This window comes from Lissotriton helveticus (genome assembly GCF_964261635.1).
Source record: "Lissotriton helveticus chromosome 1_1 unlocalized genomic scaffold, aLisHel1.1 SUPER_1_unloc_7, whole genome shotgun sequence".
Classification (NCBI taxonomy): domain Eukaryota; kingdom Metazoa; phylum Chordata; class Amphibia; order Caudata; family Salamandridae; genus Lissotriton; species Lissotriton helveticus.
Genome location: NW_027611714.1, coordinates 1,064,758 through 1,077,995, shown reverse-complemented (window position 1 = coordinate 1,077,995; position 13,238 = coordinate 1,064,758). Strand labels below are relative to the sequence as shown.

The following is a 13,238-nucleotide window of genomic DNA, read 5'->3' as shown; positions in this document are numbered from 1 at the left end:
TGACCTTTATCCAATGTACATAGTTGTTGAGACAACCCCAGTTCACCAGCAAAGATCTCAGGGAATTCCTTGATCCAGTCTCAATTAGCATTACTAACAACCTTAACTGGTGGTAATTCTTCTAGGCAGACAGATCTCATTGGGATCAAGGCAGATATGTAGATCATGTTGATGGGACCAACTTATGAGCGAGTCCCACTTCTACAAGACATAGATTTTACCAGTGATGACTCTCCCTTTGAAGTCAATTGTGCCCCAGAAATAACCCAGCAACTCAATAGTCACCCCACCTTAACCTTTTGGTCTAATGTCTGGCTTCAACAGGGTGACTATGCCCAGCAGATTATGCTCATAAAGTGTCTTGGGGACTAGCGGTATCTTGGCCCCAGAGTCAAAGAGCATGCTCACTGGAACATCATTAATCAAACTAGCTCCTGAGGGCCATCACTAGCATTCCCTGTGACTGGGAGAATATTGATTCCTTCCAAATCTTCTTCATAAAGATCAACTTCCCTGACTTTTTAATGCTCGTTGCCCATTCTGCAGCTCTTTGAGACGTGACCTTTTCTCTCACAAGTTTTTCACATGGCCTTCCAACCTGGGCAGTCTTTAAATTTGGCCACATGGGCAGGGTTGCCACACCTGAAGCACTTCCCCAGAAAATTATTTGTGTTAAAGGATTTTGAAGTGGTGCTCGATTTGGGTTTAACTAATCTATCCACCAGCACCTTGACATTAATGTTCTCCTTTTTATCACCTGAACTGTCTTTGTGCATAATATCAACACACGCTTTTGAATGCTTGTGACTTTTGGCTATGGTCAGCACTTCTTGAAGAGATGGCATGTCTTTTTGCCACAGGGCGTCTCTCATTTTGTCGAGGGCGCATCCCAACATGAACTGACCTCTTAAGCGCTCCTCTAAAGCTGCACCAAAATTGCATGTGAAAGCCAATTTGTGCAAGGTAGTTATGTACTGTTCGACTGACTTATCCTGCCTTTGCATCCTTCTCCCGAAGTGATATCGCTGAAGGACAGTACTCACTTTGGGGAGGTAGTGCAAGACAACTTTTTGAAGCAGATCTCGTATTCATTAAGAGTGACAGAGTCACTATCAGAGAGTTTAGGAAGATGTTCAAAGAATTCTTGTCCCTCAGAGCCCAAACAATGAATTAACAATGAGGCTTTCCTCTCTGTGCTTAAGGAAGTGCCACAGACACGAGCATAATGTGTGAAAACCTCCTTCCACGAGAGAGGAGGAACTCCTGGAGATGTCAACAAGAAGGGAGGGGCAATGACATTTTGCATGTTGTACGTACTGTTTTGACCTAGTTACTACTTAAGGGTGAACTTCAGTGATCTGCCCACAGTGCGCAATATCCACAAACCTTCTAAGCTGTGCGCATCAGTAAAACTGTGTGAAACTTCAGCAATTAAAATTTAGGCCAATGCGCGCAATCCCAGAAACTTTATTTGCTGTGCGTATCAGCTGAACCATCACCCCGAATACTAATGGCACATATTTATATAGGGAGTAGTCACTTTAGTCTGGTGCTCAATTACATGTGTAGATGTGAGTCTCGTGGTGCCTGATAACTGAAAGGAAAATATTTGTTTACATACAATTTCATATATGTCTGATTTATTATTCCTATTACAGTGCCTTCTACCTTGAGAAGGCCCACCCTAGACCAGTGTGTGGACAAAACACATGCAGAAAAATCGAGGACAAAGGGATTACGACATGGTCTAGGGACACTAACAACAAATCCTACATCAAACCTCACGTTTAACTGATGGAGAGCAAAGAGCGATATAAAGCAATATACTGAGAAAAAGTAACCTGGATAATTGCTGAAAACTAAAGTAAATTAAAATAAACTAATAAAGACCTACATATCCACAGCTGTATGACCTGGAAGCCGATTATTTCTCAATATATCCCTTGTTTGTGATTACCTTACAGTGCTCACATTATCATCCGCGCTAGAAGAGCTGGGACCCTGGGGTGTCTGGTCACAGAAGCTCATTTACATACAAAGGGGGGGGGGCAGCCTGTTCACAACGCACTTCACAACTTGTTAACGTAAAATGCTTGTTCACAGAACAGGGTAAAGTCATGTGTCTCTTTTTTCATTTTTTTTTTTACTATATCCTGCACCTCACTCTCTTCTTCTCTTTCTCTCATTTCAATTCATCTTAAATCATTCAAATTCACTTCATCAGCAAGGCATAAGTCGAGGGTCGACACAGTTTGATGGGGTCCCCCCCTATTATCTGGAAACGAGACTCAGTTCCACCTAGCTCCTTAGCCTGCGACTGGTAATTGATACTTTGTGCCCCAGCACTGCAGACACAGGCATCTGAGTGTTTGTTTGTGTGAGTTGCGCACAAGAGGAACAGAGAACTAGACAAAATTGTCCCTTCTTTTGCTTAATACACTATAAATGTGAAACACTTTGGGGCTTAGGGGCTGGATAAAGAACAACGTCAGGAAACAAACGCAAATTAAGAGCACATTTTATTTATTCGTTGAAAACTGTTTAAAAATGTAATTTCCAAGTTCCACATATCTGTTTAAAAATATTTACACTTTCAGTCATTTCCGAGTTTAATTAAAAACTGATAGTGGGAAAAACACATGATGTATAATAACGGAAACCAAAAACATATTTTTACATTTTATGTTTCTTGTTTTTTGTTTTTAAAACAGGCCGTCGACCTTTCACGTGAAAATTATTATATGGGCCTAACATCACTTCTTGTGACGTCACTACTTGTGACGTCATTTGGATTTGCATATGATAATGGGCTCCTTCACTATTTTTCTTACTTGTGCCCTGTTTATTGGCATGACATGGGTCTATAGGTATTAAAAATAAATATATAAATTGACAGGCATTCAGCCTGTTTCTCTGGTGATGTCACACACTGACATGTATTCGGCTGCTTCTTCTATTTTTAGGTGAATACAAATCACCGGCTGTTCCCTCTCCTTCCATTTCTCTTTCTTTTTCTCCCCCTTTCTTTGTCTCTCTCGCTCTCTTTATCTCTCCCCCTCTCTATCTCCCACACACTCCTGTTAGCTTTAGCTTCATGAATGTCACTGCCACTTCTGGCATTCATACAACAAATCCTTCAGAACATTTGAGGACAAGGGACAATCAAGTGTGGAAAACAAGTTGCTGTGAGTGCAACTGATTGTCCTGGCACATATATGCTTATGCTGTGGGTTTTCGCTATTTCACACATTCTTCAAACAGAGTCTGCTGCTTACAGTGGCTCAATTCTGGTAAAAAGTAGAGTTTGGCAAGGCACAAAATGAATAGGGATAGCCAAGTCGGGGAGGAGCCACGGGTCACACTTAGTTTTAAGGCCCGATGCACAAGCTGATCCATCAACCGATAACAGTGTGTAAAAGGTGCAGCAAGCGTTACTTAAAAACAAGGTATATGCTCTTTTATATCTAAAAATAGGTTATTTCTTGAACACCTGTGCTTCACTTTAGTTCATTACATATACTGTAGTGGCATTTGTTAATAGTAATACATACATTTTACCAATGAAGCTTCCATCTCCAGAGCCCTGACAACATGTCCACTCTGGATGCGTTGGGTTTACAGGTTTTAATCTGACAAGTTAGGTGAAAGTACCGTTGTTAGTCCCAGTATTGTTCAGTGTTGCTTTTACAGGTAGTGTGATCAGATGCAATTGAATGTTTTTCTTTGTATCTCTTCATCACCAAATAAAAATCAAGAATGTTTCTTTTCTTTTAGTCCACAATGTGCTTGTCTCCCATTGTGTATCCTGATACATCATGTTGCTTTGCTTTGTGTACGGAAGTGAACAATCTCTGGAAACAAACACTATTATAATTCTGCAAATACCGTTATCTGTTTTTCTTCTTTACTGCTATTCAGGTCTTCTATCATTGGTATTTTAATGTCATACATAATTTGAATTTGATCTTTTTCCGTAATTCATTCCTCTCACAATAACTGCACTGTTCTGCTCTTGTCTATGTCCTTAGACGGGTCAATATTATTTTTGATGTTCTTAAATTCTTTCCGGAATCTCTGCATCTCTAGGATTATTTCCATGTGAGTTAAATGAAGGAGTGTATTCACTGAGGGCTGTGTGGGATCGAATATTGACAAAAGCCCTTCTCACTTTCAGTGCCCTTCTATGTTTTCCCCCTGTGTGTTCGCTGATGACTTTGTAGCTCTGATCGTCGACTAAAGCTCTTCCCACATTCATTGCGCTTGAGTGGCTTTCCCCCTGTGTGTGTTTGTTGATGTTTTCGTAGGGTTGATAACTGACTAAAGCTCTTCCCACAGTCATTGCACTTGAATGGTTTTTCCCCGGTGTGTGTTCGCTGATGACTTTGAATTTGTGATAACCGACTAAAGCTCTTTGCACATTCACTGCACTTGAATGGTTTCTCCCCTGTGTGAGTTCGCTGATGTCTTTGAAGGTTTGATAACTGACTAAAGCTCTTCCCACAGTCATTGCACTTGAATGGTTTTTCCCCCGTGTGTGTTCGCTGATGACTTTGAATGTATGATAACCGACTAAAGCTCTTTGCACATTCACTGCACTTGAATGGTTTTTCCCCTGTGTGTGTTCGCTGATGTCTTTGAAGGTGTGATAACAGACTAAAGCACTTTGCACATTCACTGCACTTGAATGGTTTTTCCCCTGTGTGTGTTCGCTGATGTGCTTGAAGTTGTGATAACAGACTAAAGCACTTTGCACATTCACTGCACTTGAATGGTTTTTCCCCTGTGTGTGTTCGCTGATGGATTTGAAGGTTTGATAAATGACTAAAGCTCTTCCCACATTCACTGCACTTGAATGGCTTTTCCCCTGTGTGTGTTTGATTATGTCTTTGAAGGCTTGATAACCGACTAAAGCTCTTTACACATTCACTGCACTTGAATGGCTTTTCCCCTGTGTGTGTTCGTTGGTGTCTTTGTAGTTCTGAAAACCTACTAAAGCTCTTGACACATTCACTGCACATGAATGGCTTTTCCCCCGTGTGTGTTCGCTGGTGTCTTTGTAGTTCTGATAACCTACTAAAGCTCTTGACACATTCACTGCACTTGAATGGCTTTTCCCCTGGGTGTATTCGCTGATGTCTTTGAAGGTTTGATAAATGACTAAAGCACTTCCCACATTCACTGCAATGATATGGCTTTCCCCTTGTGTGTGTACACTGATGTTTCTGTAGGATTGATAACTGACCAAAGCTCTTTGCACATTCACTGCACTTGAATGGGTTTTCTCCTGTGTAGGTTTGCTGATGACGCTTGCATAGTGATGATAAACTAAAGCTCTTGCTGCATGTGTATGATTCTTTTTTCTTGGTTAGTGTCTGTGGGTCGGGTATATATTTGTCTACATCCCATGACTGCATTTCCTGATGGGCCGACATGGCTGATAAAGCACTTGTGTTTTTCTCACACACTTTATATGTGTGCAGTATTTTGCACGTTTGATTTCTGTTTTAACAATAAAATGCAATAGCCACCAAATATTTGCCACAGTCCTAATATGTAGAAGGTGTCTCTGTAGAGCCGATTGGGCCTTTAGATTGGATTATGGCTATGCACGCTTGCGGGTAAAGATGTATCTTCCTTCTGGCCGGTGCAAATCGGAACAGTCTGTTGTATTGTAGATACAAGAACTCCACTTTCCTTTACCCGTCAGTTGTCTGGCTCCACTCTGTTGTGCTCTTCTCTGGTTACTGTTGTTTGGCCAGAAACAGTTTACAATTCACCTAGAGCAGGGAATGATGGCTTGTCATCATATTAGAAAACAGAGCACTGCGGTAATCTCACCATACCGATCCCATGATCAAAGCTGGTGTTGGACACCTGTTTATACAGGAGGAGGTTTGTTATTGTTGTTGCCTTAATTTTCCTACGGTCATTTCTTCGTCTTGTGGCGTGGAGGTGCACAGCTCAGACTCTTACAATCACTGAACTGCCCTTGATGCTTCATCCGGGATCTGTCAGTTTGTGTGCAGGTTCCTCTGTCGCCAACTGCGCTGATGTTTTCCTGAATACTGTAGCTCATTATTTCTGCTATTATTGAAGATTTACAGCATTCGCTTCATTATTGATGGTCAATTCATACATTCAAGGCTTGTTTTCTGTTGGATGTAAAGATATTTAAAATTACTAAATTGAAACATATTGGAATTATAATTCACAAAGTTAACTGTTTGTAAAAGACATTTCGGGGGAGATTTACCAAATCTCCATGCAATGCAGCGCAGCCCTCCCCCTCACCCGGCGAGGCTGCGATGCTCGACAGGGAGGGAGCAGGAAAGCACCATATTTTCAAAGATATGGCTCTCTCCTTCCCTTTCCCTTGCGCTGGCACTGATTACAGCGGCCCTGCGCCATGCACACACCTTAGCACAAGAGCACTAGGATGTGTGTGTGTGAGCCCAGCAAAGGTTTTTGTACAGGACGTATACCCTTCCTGTACAAAATACTAGACACGAGGGAAAGCTTTTCCCACTTTGTATGGGTATTGCACGGTGCACCACGCATGTAAAGTCAGAAAAGGAAGGATAAATCAAAGCATTTCTCCTTCCTTTGCGCTTAGTTTAAAAGGGTGCAGTTTACTCACGCTAAACCCAATCTACTGTATTTGGTAAATTGGTTTTAGTGTGAGAAACCTTGGGTGGTTGCACGTGAACGCCCATGCACCCACCTTGACAGGCCCCCAAGGTGTGAAGTAATGCGAAGCAGTGATATGTACTGCTTCACATTACTTTTACGTTATTTCCAGCGCTAAACAAGAGTAGGGCTGGAAAGTAAATTAGGAAAAAAAGATTTTGCGCTGTTTTGTGCCACTTTTGGGACGAAAATACGGCGCAAAATATTAGTAAATCTCCCCCTTCTTCTTTACCGCCTTTAAAACTTAGCAAGGAATTGTTCATCATACACAGATATTTAACTAAAAGTTCTGTTGATCACGTGACATCTTATTAATGCCTGAAAAGGAGGTGATTTACCAGTGTTCACAGAGTAACTGAGCAAAGTAAGGGCGCTCACGGAGCACCCAAGTGCTAGAGGTATAGCTTAAGATAGACGCATATGGTCAGGATTTCATTTAAACAACAATAGAGTTTAGAAAAAGAGCTGGATCAGGCTGGGCTGCAGAATGTCCAGTAACTCTTTACGAAGTATACAACAAAAGTAACTCCAGTCACACACTTCTTCTTGTTCCTTTCCTATTCACTTAAGATCATCTCAAATGCCAACTCCTGTCTTTACCTCGCTGTTCATAAGCCACCTTTGACACTTTCAACAGCTCCCTTGGTTCAAGCATTTCTGGTTTCTTCTAACCTGGAAGATTGGAACATTATTGTCAGCTGAGGGGGTTTCCTATTGCCATAACATCTGTCCATCTCCCTGAAACTAGTGCAGCTTACAGCACCCTGTTCTGGCCCTGAAAGATAACTTTAAAAAGCAAGTCTTTAGTTCTTTCTAAAGTAGATAAAGTTCTGTAAGATGCAGCTCCTTCCAGGGCTTTTCTGTCAAACAGAACGAGGAGTTTACTGTAAGACCCGTCCTTTACATTATAAGCCCAGATAAGGCAAACAAACGTTGATTCATATAATTTAATATTCAACGATATCAGTCATTTAGTACTTATAGAGAATCCATCACAACCAATAATTTACCTGACATATCCCCGCAGCAGATGTGTGCATATTACTCTTTCCCCCCCTTTTCCACCATTACATGGCATCTGGCATGACGTTGTCAGTTTGGGGCCCAGGATGCCACTTTGTGACTGGATGGGCATTTGGCAGAGCGGTAGCAGGTGTCAGTTATCCACAGGTGATGCGGCATTTCTACCTTTCCATATATCTCATCTTCTAGTTTATCTTATTTCCTGTCCTTCGGCCCCCCTACTGCCCTCTGGCTGCTCACTCACTCTGTGGGGTTCATCAGAAGTCAGATAATGACCTGACACTCACAAGGCCGTGGCTCTCACTTCTACAACACTTATTGCAGACAAAGGGCCTAGTTAGGAGTTTGTCCAACAGATTTTTGCCTCAAAACTAGGGGTGGGTGAAGAATTCCACTCTGCCGGCGGAGCTCGCAAAGTTTTTCCCACTCCGCACTCTGTGCAGACTTGTTCCAAAAAGCTCCATGCAGAACGGAGATCTTTTCTCAAGCGGTTCGCCAATGGTAAGATGGCGAGCGCTTGTGAGAAAATATAACGCACTAGACCTCCTCCTGGCGAGATTTCTCAATGCGGGAGGTCACGGCAGGTCGCGACCACTCGAGTGTTAAAATCTGCCATTCTCGTTGATGAAGCTGCCATTCGATTAGAATGTCAATTAGAGCGGCAGTAAGCAACATCGCCCTCTGGCACGACGTGTAGTGCTGTTCATGCTGATTTTACAGTGGGGGTTGAACTCCTGGCACTAACAATCAGTGAGCACAGCGTAACTTAACAAACTCTGCCACTTGCGGAAGTCTGCAGAGTGCGGTGGAGTTTCCCTGGCACTTCGTGGAGTTCCGCAGAGTAAAAATCTGCAAACTACACCAAGGCATTTTCAAAACGTGACAGATATCCTGTCTGCCTTATTATAATTGCCACAGGATGCAATGCATTTTTAATGGGGCCAGCAGGATACCTGTCACATTTGTGATGGAATAAACCATCCGCTGAAATATAAATAAGGCCTTTGGTGTACATTGTGTCCAGTGTGGCTAGCTGGGCTTGAAAGATCTTGTTGTTTGTCGGTCTCTCACTGCTTTGAGTTCACCGCCAGGCAGAACTACTGTCAGCTGCACCCTGTACAGATCTTCCTTCCAGGCAGGGCTTCTGTCAGGGGTGCCTCGTGCAGATCTTCCTTCCAGACAGGACATTTGTCAGCTGATCCTTGTGTAGATCTGCTTTCCGGACAAGGGCTTCTTTCCTCAATGATCAGTTCAAAGGTCGGGAGAGGTAGAACTGGTCTAGGTCCTCTTCTTTATTGCTGTTCTACTGGTCAAGCCACAGACCTCGTGCTTTGAGAAGACGGAGAGTCTGGATTTTCTGAGCTCCGTAGAACATTAAGACAGTTCTACCACATCCAGCACACACTACAAGACTCCAAGAGTCAACGCTACAAGTGCTGCTCCAAGGTTTAATTCAAACACTGTATCTGAACATCCCCTGGCAAATGCCAACTAGAGAATAAACATCCTGCCTGCACCAGCAGAGGGCAGAAAGCTTTTCAAGCACCTCGAGGTACATGGACTTTCTCTATCTGCCGTAACTGAAGATGTTAAACCTTGGTAACATCAATCCCCTTTGGACAAGGTCCCCCATTTTGCTATCAGAATGTAACTCATCCTACGCAGACACAAACCCTTTAGTCCGTATTGCATGAAGCTCGGAGGTTCTCACCCAAAAGAGGGCCCTCCACAAATTGCTGACATTTCCTTACACCCCCTGGACAGCCGTGGCAACACACAGACCAACTAAACCCCTTCAGGGATCACCAGTCCATCTGCCAGGATCAAGACTCAGATCTTTCAACCTTCTCTGTTACCGTCTTTGGAACGGCCCATCTCTGAGATTCGTGGAAGCTCCACACTCAGTGAGATCAGATTTGCCTTGTAAAACCATCTCATGAGAGTGAAAGAAATGAACATTAAGTGACACGCTCTGCACACACGTGTAAATAGCTCTACCATTATCATTCCATGTACCATTGTCCTAGTGCTGTTGTTTCGAGATGGATATTTTGTCGTCTATCACAGCAGCTTCTTCATTTAAAATCTTACTCACTGCTGACCTATGTACTGTTTCTGACCCTACGACATCTCTGGCAGGCATGCTGTGCTGTCGGTTGCTACATAAATAGGAAAAAGATTGCTACTGCAGCAAGAGTGCAGTGTCCTAGCAGTCAGATGCACTTGATTGGGATAAAAGGTATCATGTTTGTTAGAAAAGCTGCAACTATTAGAATAATAACACACTAAAAGCAGCGCATATAATGCAATAACACAGACCAGGCACTAGAAAAACGTGACGCAAGCAATGCAATAACACAGTCCAAGCATTAGGAGAATACAGCACAAACAATGCAATACCACAGGCCACGCACGAGGAGAATCTGATGCAAATAATGCAATAACACAGACCAGGAACTAGGAGAATCTGATGCAAACAATGCAATAACACATGCCAGGCAGTAATAGAATGTGACGCACACAATGCAATAACACTGGCCAGGCACTAGGTGAATCTGACGCAAACAATGCAATAACACAGGCCAGGCACTAGGATTGATGCAAACAATGCAATAACACAGGCCAGGCACTAGGATTGATGCAAACAATGCAATAACACAGGCCAGGCACGAGGAGAATCTGTTGTAAGCAATGCAAAAACAGCGGCCAGTCGTTGGGAGAATTTGACGCAAACAATGCAGTAACACGGGGCAGACACTAGGAGAATATGATATAAATAATGCAATAACACAGGCCGGGCACAAGGAGAATCTGATGTAAACAATGCAATAACACAGGCAGGGCACTAGGAGAATCTGACGCAATCAATGCAATAACGCAGGCCAGGCACTAGGATTGATGCAAACAATGCAATATCACAGGCCAGACAAGAGGAGAATCTGATGCAAACAATGCAATAACACAAGCCAGGCACTAGGAGAATCTGATGCAAACAATGCAATAACACAGGCCAGGCGCTAGGAGAATCTGATGCAAACAATGCAATAACACAGGCCAGGCGCTAGGAGAATCTGATGCAAACAATGCAATAACACAGGCCAGGCACTAGGATTAATGCAACCAATGCAATAACACAAGCCAGGCTCTAGGAGAATCTGATGCAAACAATGCAATAACGCAGGCCAGGCACTAGGATTGATGCAAACAATGCAATATCACAGGCCAGGCAGGAGGAGAATTTGATGCAACAATGCAATAACACAGGACAGGCACGAGGAGAATCTGTTGTAAACAATTCAATAACACAGGCCAGGCACAAGGAGAATCTGATGCAAACAGTGTAATAACACAGGCCAGGCACGAGGAGAATCTGATGCAAACATTATGTTATGTTATGTTAATAACATTTCTATAGCGCACAGATGCCCCAGCCAAGGGGCGTCCCGGCGCTTCTGGAAAATACCCAAACACAACACAGCAGAACGATGGAGGAAACACGCAGATGAGGATCCTAAGAGAAATGAGGGAACAGATGCGTTTTGATGGCTCTCCTGAATTTCAACAGCTCATCAATTTCTCGAATGTGGGAAGGTAGAGAATTCCACAACTTTGCAGCCAAGACTCAGAAGGAACGTCCTCCCGCTCTACACAGTCTGAATCGTGGGACCACAGCCAGATTTTGGCCCAAGGATCTCAAAGGACGCGAAGGAACATAAGGCTTCAGAAGATTGTCAAGAATCGGAGGGGAGGCCATCCTGAGGATCTTGAACGACAGGCACAGGGTCTTAAAATAGATCCTCTGTGTCACCGGTAGCCAGTGTAGCGACCGGATAGTACTCTCAGCAGAACAGAACCTCGGAAGCCCCAACAGGGCTCTGGCTGCAGCATTCTGGATACGTTGCATCCGCGCGATTTCAGCCTGGTTGGCCCCCAGCAATAGTGAGCTGGCGTAATCAAGCCGTGATAGTATAGATGCTTGAATAACCAGCTGCCTAGTTGAGGCATCGAAGAACCTCAAGATAGGTCTCAGCCCCGTAGAATACCAAAACAGGTGGCCGCTACTTTTTTCGTATGGCCACAGAAGCTGAGGGCAGGGTCAAGCCAAACCCCCAGGTTCTTAACCTCTGTCACTGGAATAGGGGTTACACCCAACTCAGGGGGCCACCACTTATCACCCCAGAGATCCGCTCGCTTACCCACTATCATGACCTCCGTTTTTTTGGCATTAAGCTGGAGACAGTTGGTATTCATCCAGCTGGCCACTGCCAGGAGTCCTTCCCAAAATCTGGGGGCATCACGGTCTGAGTCCCCACTCAAGGTGACCGCCAGCAGCGTGTCGTCAGCATAGGAGGCCATGGTCAGACCCCAATGTTTGACGACAACAGCCAGCGGCCTCACATAAAGATTGAATAATGTGGGGCTCAATGACGGACCCTGAGGCACACCCAGATCAAGGGGATAGAGTTTGGACTCAAACGGAGGAGTGGCAACCTTGAAGGTCCGATCAGATAGGAAGGAGCGGAACCAATCGAGTGCAGTGCCCTCAACACCTGCCTCTCGTAGACGTTGAAGTAAAATTCTGTGCGAAACCGTGTCAAACGCGGCACTGAGATCAAGAAGTATCAGTGCCGCAGTCTGACCGGAATCTAGCACAGAACGAAGATGTTCCGTCATAGAAAGCAGGGCAGTTTCTGTGCTGTGGCCCGCACGGAACCCATTCTGGGAAGAATCCAGAATACATTCCCTCGCAAGATGTCAGCACCTCATTCACATGGGCTTCCGCAATTTCCGCGGCCCAGAGAAGGAGGGAGATAGGGCGATAGCTCTCAAGTTTGAGGGGGTCTAGGGTAGCCTTCTTGAGAATGGGTGTCACAACGGCCTGTTTCCATTTTAACGGGACGATGCCCGAAGTGAGGGAGATATTAATTAGATGGCATACTGGAGGGAGGCAGACAGCAGCAGATTCTCTGAACTGGACAGGCTTCAAAGGGTTCTCTGGTGAGCCTGTTTAATTTTAGAGGCCAGTTTGTAAAATACCTCCATCGGTAAACTAGGTAGTGAGGATAGAACCTCACCTATAGTAAATATGGGACTGGAAGGCTCATCTCCCTGATTAATGATGGGAAAGGCGCGATAAATAGCTAGAACCTTTTCCCTGAAAAAAGCAGCCAGATTTTCGCAGTGGTCCACAGAGCAGACTTCTGCTTCAGTGGCTCTTTTGGCCATCAGGTCCTTAAGGACTTTAAAAACTAACTTAGACGGATTGGTGCTATTTCTGAATTCCTGGGCATAGTAGGCCGCACAAGCTATGCATACCGCTCTATGATATAGTTTAGTTTTAGAGAGATAGGCAGTTTTTTCCCAGCCTCATAAGATTTCCGCCATTCCCTTTCTGCCTGTTTACAGGCTTTTTTTAACAGAACCAGGGAACTGTCGTACCATGGGCTGGGTGCTCTAGAACTGCATTTAGTCCAGGCAGCAGGGATCAGAGCATCTAAAGCCCGGGAAACCCAATCACAGAAGGCGTC

At 44.1% G+C, this 13,238-nt stretch overlaps 2 protein-coding genes across 2 annotated transcripts in view; both read right to left on the bottom strand.

The window, feature by feature from the left end:
* Window positions 1-13,238, bottom strand: part of LOC144806426 (uncharacterized) — a 557,808-nt gene that overhangs the window by 538,774 nt on the left and 5,796 nt on the right. The window lies entirely within an intron of this gene.
* Window positions 2,518-5,617, bottom strand: LOC144806429 (uncharacterized). The gene has a single exon (XM_078672797.1). The coding sequence runs from the start codon at window positions 5,430-5,432 to the stop codon at window positions 4,182-4,184; it is 1,251 nt and encodes a 416-aa protein (XP_078528923.1). The 5' UTR covers window positions 5,433-5,617; the 3' UTR covers window positions 2,518-4,181.

Excerpts from the sequence above, each read along its gene's own strand:
- LOC144806429 (XM_078672797.1), bottom strand. The coding sequence starts at position 5,432 with ATGTCGGCCCATCAGGAAATGCAGTCATGGGATGTAGACAAATATATA.